This window comes from Mastigoproctus giganteus, chromosome 9 (assembly GCF_048544385.1).
Source record: "Mastigoproctus giganteus isolate SK-2022 chromosome 9, ASM4854438v1, whole genome shotgun sequence".
Classification (NCBI taxonomy): Eukaryota; Metazoa; Arthropoda; class Arachnida; order Uropygi; family Thelyphonidae; genus Mastigoproctus; species Mastigoproctus giganteus.
Window position 1 is genome coordinate 36941419 of NC_143583.1, and position 12228 is coordinate 36953646.

The window sequence follows — 12228 nt, forward strand, 5'->3', positions numbered from 1 at the left end:
ATATTAAGTAGTAACCTACAAAATCTGTGAGTTACTCAAAAATGAGTAACTAGGACTACAAAGCTATTTATAAAATGTCATAATGACAATTAAGTAAATAAAATGGCAAAAACAATGAATTCTTGGAGCTTACACTTGTAATGACACTCAATGCCCTCGAATGTACATGTTTTTCATCATATGGGTGCTGTATAGTACACACATTTGTAAAATAATAAGAGTTTACCTCAATATAGTACGTAGAACACTTCCGTATGATACTCTCCAGAAATTAAAATGAAAAAATCGAAAACTTGCATTAGAGTAAATAATTAAAAATCAATTTAATGCAAATAACAAATATTCAAAACGATTTTTCTTCCTGAAGCTGACAATGCTTTTCGACCATATATTGTGATCACAGGAATGAAAATTACCGAATAGGGTTCAACCTGAAACTTAAATAGTGATTATTTGTCTTCACACATGTGCGTAAAAGGTCCCTGCATTGAAGATCAAATATGGCCGGCAAACATTAACAGAATTCTCGTGTAATTTAATTTCTACGGTTTCTGCAATTAATAGTTGTGTATAATTATGTTGAACATTAAGTATTTTGACCTTGTTAAATAAGTGTTTTTCGTTAATGGCATGAAAGGCTAATTCTGACGCTGCTGAACAAAAAGCACGAACTGTGGCTTCATGTTGATTTACACAAATATTCCAAGAAAATCGGGTCTTACCTTGGTAAGATGAGTCTCAATCACAGCAAGAAATGTTGTATACCAGATCATTAACTTGTGTTGTGAACGCGGAAAGAACCAAGCGATTGTTTGGTATAATGTATAAAAATATTGACCTGGCCATATTTTTAAATTCGGTATCTTTAAAGAATCTATTAAGCTGTTTGTTGTGCCAATGTTCAACATATGGGACAGAAATAGTTTTTTTTTTTATATTACTATTGTTGGTTGGTGTAGGATTTTTGTATGCGATTCTTAGCCTGTACCCTAATTTGGTTTATTGTGGCAAGGGGATACCCCTGTTTAAGAACCTGCTAGTTAATATTTATTTCTAAGCCCAATGCAGATTCTGTCGTTGAATATTTATAGGCAATTTAGAAATTGATTAAAGATAATCTATCTTTTTGTAGGTGAACAGGTGATAGCTATTATAATGTAGAAGCATACCGGTGTTTGTAGGTTTTTGATAGATGCTAAATTGGATTTTATTCAATTTATCCTCCCTTTCCAATGTAAATTGGAGTCTAGAATGAATATTATTAAACGAATGTAAAATGTCTTGGATATTACTACTATCAGTAATAACTAGAATAGTCTAAATACCTCCCGTAGTATGTGATATGGGGTCGGAAAGGTGTTAAATGTATATGCGCAATCATTGAGAGATTAAGCTGCTCAGGCTCAAACCCATTGGTAATCCAAAAATTTGTTTGAACACCTTGTCTCGAAAGGTGATATAGTTGGCCTCAACTAACAGTTTTAATTAAGTGAAATTTCCTTAATAGGTAGCTTCATATAATTTTTCACTTAATTATTAAGTGAAAATTTTCACTTAAACTGTTAGTTGAGGCCAACTATATCACCTTTCAAGACAAGGTGTTCAAACAAATTTTTGGATTACCAATAGGTTTGAGCCTGGGCAGCTTAATGTCAGAGATCAATCTCTCAATGATTGAGCATATACATTTTGACACCTTTCTGATCACATACTGTGGGAGGTATTTAGACTGTTCTAGTTAGTACTGATAGTACTATCCAAGACATTTTACATTCATTTAATAATATTCATTCTAGACTACAATTTACATTGGAAAAGGAGGATACAGATACAAAGTCATTAAACTTTCTAAATTTCACGCTTACTTGGGACTTGAATAAAATCCAATTTAGCATTTATCAAACCTACAAAAGATCGATTATCTTTAATCAATTTCTAAATGCCTATAAATATTCAACAACAGAATCTGCTTTGGGCTCAGAAATACAAATATTAACTAGCAGTTTCTTAAACAGGGGTTATCCCCTTGCCACAATAAACCAAATTAGGGTACAGACTAAGGATAGGATACAAAATACTACACCAACCAACAAATAGTAATATCAAAAAATACTTTATTTCTGTCCCATATGTTGAACATTAAGCATAAACAGCTTAATAGATTCTTTAAAGATGCCAAATTTAAAAATATGGCCAGGCCAATACAGAAATTACACATGATACTGAACAATCGCTCGGTTCTTTCCGTGTTTGCAACCCAAATTAATGATCTGGTATACAACATTTCTTGCGATGATTGAGACTGGTCTTACCAAGGTTCGATGTGATTTCTCTGAAATATTCATGTAAATCAACATGAAGCCTCAGTTCCTGCTTCTTGTTCATCAGCGTCAGAACTAGCCTTTCATGCCATTAACAAAAAACACTTTATTTAACAAGGCCAAAATACTTAATGTTCAACGTAATTACACGTGAGACTTAATTGTAGAAATTAAATTACCCAAATTCTGTTAATATCGGCGGCCATATTTGATCTCCGATGCGTGGACCTGCATGTGCGAAGACAAATAATCACTATTTAAGTCTCCGATTCAACCCTATTCGGTAATTGTCATTCCTGTGATCACGACATACGGTCAAAGCGTTGTCAGCTTCAGGAAGGAAAATCATTTTGAATATTTTTGTTAGATTCTTTTTAATTGTGTTAAATTAATTTTTTTTACTGTAATGTAAGTTTTCGGGGTCCCCCCCCCCCCCCCGTTTTTTAATTTCTGGAGTTTTTTTTTTTTATGTGAACCCCAAACACGAGAAGTATTAGAACCTATAGTACTTAGTACCGTGCTTGGGTTGGAGGTTGAGAAGACGAAAGAAGATATTTGTTGACATTGGACTTGAACTTCTGTAGATTGTAATTTTCAGGAAATACGTATGAAGGAAGGTTGTTCCAGAAAACGGCAGTTGAATGAATAAATGAGGAAGATGAAAAGTTGGTTCTGTGGGTTTGAAGTTGGACAGTAAATGGATGTTGGCTGGTGGCGGCACGTGTTTGGACTGTTTTGAAAGAGAGAGCGGGAATTATAGAAGCCAATTCAGAAGAACAGTGCCCATGGAAATATCTGTAGAAGAGGCATGCAGCAGAAACAGTACGTCTATGAGAAAGCGAGTGGAGAGACTCTGTTAGAGATGAATCATTAATTAACCTAACTGCCCTCTTCTGAATGGAATCAAGAAGCCTGAGAGAGGTTTTGGGGGCACCACCCCAAATGTGGGAACAATATTCCATTGCAGGGCAGATTTGCGATTTATACAGAGTGAGCAGCTGTTTGGAAGAAAAGTGTGTGCTTGTGCATGGAGGTTATACCCAGGATTACTAACAGTCCCACCATTGTGAAGGTGCAAGCAGAGGATTTGGTTGTCACAGACCGTCCGGACTTCGCCGAAATTGGGTCCACTTGACTTGAGTGTCACCCGAATATCAGTTCCATCAGTGTTTTAGACTCCCAGGTAGCAAGTACAGCTTGTCTGGCATATCTGAGAGAATGTCTGTGACAACCTCAAGGACCATGGAGTATCATACAGACGTGTTCTACGTACTATATTGAGGTGAACTCTTTATATATTTTACAAATATATGAACGTATTGAGTATTACAGCTCTGATTCATACTATCTAGTACATACACATGTATGGGTTTCTTAAACTATTCAAACATGTCTATTAATATAAATTGCTTTAGTCCTCCAGTAAATGGTGCTATCTCTTATTTTTACAAGTTATTGTAGACAATTTTTAATAGATGGCAGCATAAAAACAGCTTTGAAATTGGAGGAGGAGATTGGTACCTGTTGGCCATTGTTTGATTTTAACTTACAAAACCTAATTTTTCTGGAATTCAGATCCAGAAGTTGATGAAATTAATGAACTATATAAATAGATAGGGGTTATTGCATAAATATAAGAAATAAGGATGAGTTTTTATGAATTGACTATTTCATAATATAAGAATTTTATTTTCAGCCAAGTTACAATAAGATCATAGTAATATTTGATGGCATTTTCATAATTCTGTGAATGTGTGTGGACTCTGTACCCAGAGTTCATATGTTCCAGGAATTTATTCTGGAAAGGGTTAATGCTCTTTATCTCTTTATAAAGAATTTCTCTGGTTAAAGCATTTATTTACTCTTGTATTTTCTTGAATAGGTTTGTATACTTCGTATGTTGAATCATGAAAGGATAATCAAATTTTTTGGTCAACGTAAGGAGGAAAAAATTCATTACATATTTCTGGAATATGCATCTGGTGGAGAGCTCTTTGACAGAATAGGCAAGATATTTACTTCTTAACACACACACAACTGTTTATTTACTATAAACTTTCTGGTTCAGTTAAATTATTGTAAGCTGAGATAATTCTATTAGTTAAGTCAGTGAAACTTCTATTAGTTAAGTTGGGGGGGTGGGGTTTACAAGATAATAGGTACACTGATCTCCCAATGATGACTTATCTTGCTTATTTAAGACTTGCAAAACATCTGTTTATACCTTTTTTATATTTATTACTTGAATTTTATAAGATTTCTGGTTGGTTTTTTAATTTGAAGTCTTGAGGTTGCCTCGGTTAATCTGATCCCTTTAAATCGAGAGTCTGCTGTACTATTAAAATGAGATAAAAGTACAATGAATTTAAAATGCAAAATGCACTAAATTCCTCCCTTAAGCAGCTAAAACTTTGATAAGTGTCAAGTTCACGGGGTGGGATGAAACTAACAAACCATGTGTATTTGGAATCTTATAAATAAAAGATTAGTCTTTGGTAAGCATGCGTTCGAATGACCACGAATCAGATAAGAGAAATGGACGTCAAATGTTAGTTTTGTAATTTCACTTCTAAAGTTTTGGCAATCAATAATTTAGTATAATTACGTTAAATATTTAAAATTTTGGCTTTGTTAAACAGGAATGTGTGGTTTTCATTTATAGTATGGAATGCTAGTTCTGATGCATTTGTGCAGATTGATGCTTCATGTTGCTTAACCCTAGAGTTAAAACTACATCTGGTAGATTCAATGTAAGAAGAATTGCAATCCTTACATGAAATGTGGTAGATGAGGCCATGTGTTTGTTTGGAAGGCTATAGTACTTTTTTTTTTTTTTTAGTGTTGCATATAATTTACACTCGGTTTTGTTATTTTCATTTCTGTACCTCTAAAGGTTGTTAATTTGTCTATATCAGCGTTCAATGTACGGCATTAAAATAAAATTTTTTATTAATCTTGTCATTATGTATGTTATTGATTATTTTGTCTTTAGCTTCTGATTTAATGCTGTTGATAGAGGTAATCGGGTATCCTCTATTTAGGAACCTATTCGTCAGTTCTATTTCTATCTGTAGAGAAAGTTGTGTGAAAGAGTATTTGAATGCATTTAAGAACTGGTTTAACATGATTGACCATTTGAGTATGGGTGGTAGCTACTATAGTGTAGGAACATCCCCATATTTGTGGGCTTACAATAAATACTAAAATTAATATTTTTTTTCCCCTCCCTCTTAAGTGTAAAGTTTAAAAAATTTATGGACTTTGTTTCTTATTTTTTCTCCAGTATAAATTTTATACCTAATGCACATTTTTATTGTACTTTTATCTCATTTTAGTTTCTTTTCTGTTGTATTTCAAATTTGTGTTTATGACAATGTCTTCCTTCACTAAAGGTTGCATGGAGGCTTTGATATTTCTGGGGTCAGGTTGGGGTTCACTGCTGATCCTGTAGTATTGGACTGCCTGTGTGTCAATAGTGAGGAACACAGTTTTTTAAATTTTGTAATCTGGTTTTAACATATCATTTTTTAACTTATTTGCATAAGAAGAATAAGTAAAGAAATTCTACTGACTGAATAAAATGTAGCTCTTTTTTATTTCTAAAAAAATGTGTTCAAGTATGGAGTACACACAAGAATAGCTGTGTGAAGCAGGAAAAATTTGTAAACCCAGCTGGACTGGCACTTATGAGGGAAGGGGGAATTTTTTTTTTTGGCCTCCTTGTCAACCAACTTTCTCTTCAGTGTGAGGAAACCAGCTCACAGATCAGGAGGTTAAATTCTTAATATGGATCTTTTGATAGAGCAGATTAGGAGACTCTTGACCCAAATTTAACTATTAAATTTCTCCAAGACTTTATAGCTAAATTGCTTCCTTTTTGCTTCTCTTCTGTTTGCTAGAACACTTCCTTTGTATATACCTATTTTTTGTGAAATATTGAATTTTTCAGAATTTAATCTGTTATTTAAAATTTAGTACTCCTCACTATATATATATATATATATATATATTGAACAAAATTCTTTGTTTATTGATCCTAAGTAATAGTTAACTCAACCTTGCACAATTGACAACATTTTCAAACATACTTTGGGATTTGTCTTAGTCTAGTTTAGTAACCCTTGTTTTGATTCACAGCTAAACATCTGCAGTACAGAAATCACCCAAGAAATATTGGGCTATCATTTTCAACCCTCTTCTCATAGTATTGAGAGTAATATAGGTTTATTAACTTCATGATATTTTTCATTATAATGTTGAGTGAAGTTTTGATTAGTAACACATTTTTCATTTATAATAGAGCCTGATATTGGAATGCCCCAGGGTGAAGCACAGAAGTATTTTTCTCAACTGTTATCTGGTCTTGTAAGTTTCATTTAGTTATTTTAATTTGCAAAACTCGGAGATGCATAATAGAAACTTGTTCTTTAATTTGGACACATCCACACCACCATAATTTCCTTTTTTTTTATAATTTATTTACAAGAGAAATAAAGGGTTGAATTTGAAAGTGTCTGCAATTCTGCCCAGACACGATAGGAGGGAGTATATGATGAGAGCCGTGTCGATCAATTCGGCCCTGGAGGGATTGTGCAAGGCTCAAGGGGTAGAATTTTTTTCAGCCTGGACTGTACTTGTTAACAGGAGAGATTGCTTCTACAGGGATGGGATACACTTAAATAGAAAGGGTGCAAGAATTTTTGCTGATGCTGTCGAGGCAGTGTTAGGTGGGTCGGAAAACTGCTAGTTGGGGGGATACAAGGACTAATAGATTAACAATAGCCACTGGCAGAGGTGGAAGTGATTCTTGCACTGCTTCTGTTGAAATGAGCAGAAGCCTGAAAAACAAGATTCAGGATATTTCAGAGACTGCTGGGAGTCACTGCGGTACAAGTAAACACATGGGTTGTGTTAGGGTAGCTAAGAATAGAAACGGGTGCATGTATACCTGCGTGTACACCAATGCTAGGAGTTTGGTAAATAAATTTGATGAATTTGAGGTATTGCTCAAAACATCAAAGGCAGATATTGTTGGGATATCAGAGACGTGGTGTCACACAGATATAAGTAATGCGGAACTGGAATTTGGGGAATACTATGTGTATAGAAAGGATAGACAGGACAGGAGGGGAGGAGGGGTTATGCTATTAGTTAAGAAACACAAAGTCCAAGGAAGTGAAGCCAGTCGACATCGATGGACAGGGCAGTGTCGAGTCAGTTTGGTATGACATAAGCATAGGGGAAACAAAATTGCGAGTAGGAGTGTGCTATAGGCCTAATGACTCTGAGTATAATAAGATATTGTACAGGGAAATAGAGTGGGCCAGTAAATCAGAGAGTCTTATAATGGGGGATTTTAATTTCCCAGATATTGACTGGAATTTGTGGGTTGGTCACTCGCACACTAGCAAGGCTTTTGTGGATTTATTGGATGATTGTTTTCTACATCAGCATGTTCGTGAGGCAACAAGAGGGAGCAATACTCTTGATCTGATTATCAGTAGTGATTCTTCATGCATTAAGAATCTGCAGATAAATGAACCACTAGGTGGCAGTGATCACAGTGTGTTGAAGTGGGATTTACTCAAGGAGGTACTACCATCAGAGGTAAAGGGAAGGGTTTTTGTTTTCGTAAAGGCGACTATGATGGTCTGAGACAGTATTTAAATTCTATACAGTGGGACCAACTGATGATGTTACCAACAGCAAACTCAAAATGGGAAGCATTCAAGGAACTAATCATGGAAGCTACCAGGCTTTACATACCAACTAAGAAATATTGTTCAAGGTTTAGGCCTAAATGGTTGTCAGATGAACTAATGAGACAGGTGGCAGAGAAGAAAAATGCATGGGATACATACAAATTAATGGGTGACATGGAAGCCTATGATAGATATAAGTTGGTCTGTAACCAAGTCACAAAGGAGATTAGGCAGGCAAAGGCAGACTACGAAAAATCCTTGGCAAAGGATGCAAAGAAAAACAGAAAAGAGTTCTTTACATATTTAAACTCAAGAAGGAAAGGGATGAATCAGATTGGTCCACTGGATATTGATGGTTCAACAGTTGAGGATCCTGCTCAGGTGGCTAACAATCTAAACGAGTATTTTGCATCTACATTCACGCATGAGGAGTCCTTCAGGAAGGAGAATGATGTAGGTAAAGTAAACATTGGCAGTGAGCTGGATGATTTTGTAATAACTGAGATGAAAGTGGAGGAGAGATTGTTGAGGATAAACATAAAAAAGGCACCTGGGGTGGATGGGATCTATCCAGTTATATTAAAGGAGGCAGCAAAGGAAGTAAGCAAACCCCTAGCCATAATTATGAGAGCTTCTTTGGACTCAGGGGAGGTACCCATAGACTGGAGATGTGCAAATGTAACCCCAATTCACAAAGGAGGATCAAAGGCTGACACAAGTAATTATAGACCTGTTAGTTTAACTTCTGTTCCAGGTAAATTAATGGAGGCACTGGTTAAAGAAGCACTGCAGGATCATCTAGACAAGAATTCAGTTATAGCTCAGACGCAGCATGGTTTTGTTAAGGGCAGGTCTTGCCTGACCAATTTGATTGGATACTATGATGTAGTCACAAAAGAACTGGATGCAGGGAATAACTTTGATATTATATATTTGGATCTTAGAAAGGCTTTTGATACTGTTGCACATGGAAGACTGCTGCACAAATTGGAGCAGTGTGGCATTGGAGGCAAATTGCTGCTATGGATAAGGGGATGGTTGAGTGGGAGAAGACAGAGAGTGGTAATCAATGGACACTGCTCAACGTGGACTAATGTTATTAGTGGAGTTCGTCAGGGTTCAGTGTTGGGTCCGTTGTTGTTTTCGGTGTTTATGAATGATATTGATGATGGGATATCAAGTTTAATGTCCAAGTTTGCAGATGATACAAAGGTTGGCAGGGTTGTTAAGGACACTACTGACGCTATGCTGCTGCAACAGGATCTGGAAAGGTTGAACAGATGGGCTGAGAGGTGGCAAATGAAGTTTAACATTGACAAATGTAAAGTACTACATATGGGAAACAGTAACCCCAGAGCAACGTATCAACTGTGCGGTACTACACTGACAGTGGTGGAGAGTGAAAAGGACCTGGGGGTAATTGTGCAGGCAGATATGAAGTTCTCTGAGCAGTGCAGACAAGCTGCAAGAGTAGCTCATGGTGTCTTGTCAATGATATACAGGAATTTTTCTAGCAGGGATAAGGAGGTGATTATTCCCTTGTATAAGGCAATGGTTAGGCCACATCTTGAGTACTGTATACAGGTCTGGAGGCCTCATTTCAAGAAGGATGTAGAGCTGCTGGAACGGGTACAGAGAAGGGCAACAAGATTAGTGAATGGAACAAAGGGTTGCTCTTACGAAGAAAGGCTTAAGTTTTGCAAATTACAGAGTCTGGAGACTAGGCACCGGCGAGGTGATCTGATAGAGGTGTATAAGGCTTTGAATGGTTTGAGCATGCTCAATGCCAATGGGATTCTTCATCTTGCTCAGAATAATCACCTCAGAGGGCATAAATTCAAATTGAGGAAGGACGGATGTCGGATAGATGTGCGGAAATTTGCCTTTGGCCAGCGGGTGGTTGGTTGGTGGAACCGACTTCCATCACTTGTTGTTGAAGTTGATAGCCTAAACAAATTTAAAGCTCAACTGGACGGGTATTTCGAACGAACGGAGGGGTGAAATGGGAGTGGTGTGTGTGTTTTTTTTTTTTTTTTTTTGTTGGCTGATGCTGAATAAGCTTGCTTTCTTGCATCATATGCCTCTACTAATGCTAATGCTAAAATTTGTTATCTAAGCAGGCTTGAATTTCATTACCATTTAAGAATTTTTTTTGTCCAAAAAGATCAAAGTTATTGTAGAATGAATGTAATAATAACTATTCCATTTTAGGAATACCTCCATGGTAAAGGTGTTGTACATCGTGACCTTAAGCCAGAAAATCTTCTTCTGGATGAACATGGTATGTTATTTTATATATTGCATAATTATTTTTTATGCATTTTTATAAATCTTAATATTTATACTGAATTATATTACTCAAGATATATAATAATGAATTTTTTGTGCATTTTATTATAATCATTTATTATGACTAGCTCTGTAGTATTGAACTGAATTTAATATTTAGACTGGGAAATCTATCAATTCCTGGATAGAGGATGGAAAATTTTTTTTTTTTTTTTTTTTTCTCCCCCTCATGGCTCTCAGTGCTTTCTTAGATGTAGTGGCTCTGAGTCAAGGAAGTAGCAGGAAATACATGCGTTCAGAGCCATGCCTACTGCAGACAAGATGTACAATCCTGACTAGCTGTCTACTCCTTAGAGTACATCTTTCTAGATGTATATCTTGCATTAACTACTTGTTTACGTGCTTGTAAACTATTTCTGCACACCCTTGATAATATCATGGGCAAACATGTCACCTTTGCTGCTGTCCTGATGATAATAGCTGTAAAGTATCATCACTTGTTTTACCAGATAATTTTATGGTATAAATGATTGCCGAAGATGTCTGTTGCTAGCAGATATCTAGCAATACGTGGAGCCATGTGATATTAGTATGGGAGTGTATCGGATTTATGTGATGGATTGGTGCCAGTGTTAAATTGCCCACAGTTTAATGTATATTTTAAATGGAGAACTTTGGTAATAAAAGAGCCATTTAATTCTGAAATATAACAACTGTACATGTGACTTTTGTTTATTACTTTATTATTGAAAGGCGTCTTTATTTTCACAATTTCAAATTTGTGCCATGAAAGTGTAGAGGAATTGTCATGTTCTGTAATTTAAGCTTGTTTTATCAAGGTAGTATGGGGTGAGTCAATATATAAAGTAAACTTTTTTTATTTAGAAAAAAAATACTTATAACATTCTTGATATTGAAATTATAAATTTAAAGACTTTTTAAAAGTGCATAAATGCCAGAGAAAACTAAGTGGAAAAATATTATTACTTATTTCTAATGTCTATCCATATTAATAATCTTAATTTCAAGTAAATAAAATATTTTACTGTGGTATCTTACATATGATGTTACACAGTATAGCCCTATCTTCCCATTTATTTTTTTATTCCTGTATACTTTATACACTTCTGGATGGAAAGCAACTTTGGCAGAAGTTTATCAGGTGTTAAGCTTATTCAAGTGCACAGTTCACTCTGTAGCAAACATGTTCACAATTGCAACTACTATTGACAGTATAGTACTGACTTGTAGATTGGAAGCAGAAAAGAGTTGAGGTATTATTTATTCTTGCTTTTCCATGCTTTAATCATAAACTTGTTTTCAATTCTCAGAATTATGAAAACAAATCTAAAGCAATTTTTTATTTTCTGTTTCTAACAAAATAGAAGCACAGTATGAGAAGCCCTTGGTGACAAGAGCTAAGACTGGTGAGATCTACCTATATATAAAGAGGAAAAGAGTAAATCAGATTTGCATCCTTTAAAGGATGCAAGTGATAGAACCACAGATATCCTAACTGAACAAATACTTCACATAGATCTTTAAACCAAAAGTACATTCAGATAGGGAGGAAGGGTGGAAGAAATCAGTGGTAGTAAGCTAGAAAAGTATGAAACAAGTGATATGGCCACTTAAAGGATGCAAGTGATAGAACCACAGATATCCTAACTGAACAAATACTTCACATAGATCTTTAAACCGAAAGTACATTCAGATAGGGAGGAAGGGTGGAAGAAATCAGTGGTAGTAAGCTAGAAAAGTATGAAACAAGTGATATGGCCACTTAGAGGGATTATTGGAAACTACTGAGGATTGAGAGGTGGATGGGGAAAAGCTCCAGATGTGGATGGTATATATCTACTGAAAGAGGTAGAAAGTGAGGGCATAGTCATTAGGATTAATTATAAGATCATTAT

At 35.4% G+C, this 12228-nt stretch overlaps 1 protein-coding gene across 2 annotated transcripts in view; it reads left to right on the forward strand.

Moving 5' to 3' along the window:
- Positions 1–12228, forward strand: part of grp (serine/threonine-protein kinase grp) — a 121712-nt gene that overhangs the window by 20255 nt on the left and 89229 nt on the right. For both annotated transcript variants that reach the window (XM_090382071.1, XM_090382069.1), the window contains exons 3-5: positions 4204–4327; positions 6622–6686; positions 10235–10304. In XM_090382071.1, the coding sequence (XP_090238197.1) occupies positions 4204–4327; positions 6622–6686; positions 10235–10304 (259 nt within the window). The remainder of the gene's footprint in view (positions 1–4203; positions 4328–6621; positions 6687–10234; positions 10305–12228) is intronic.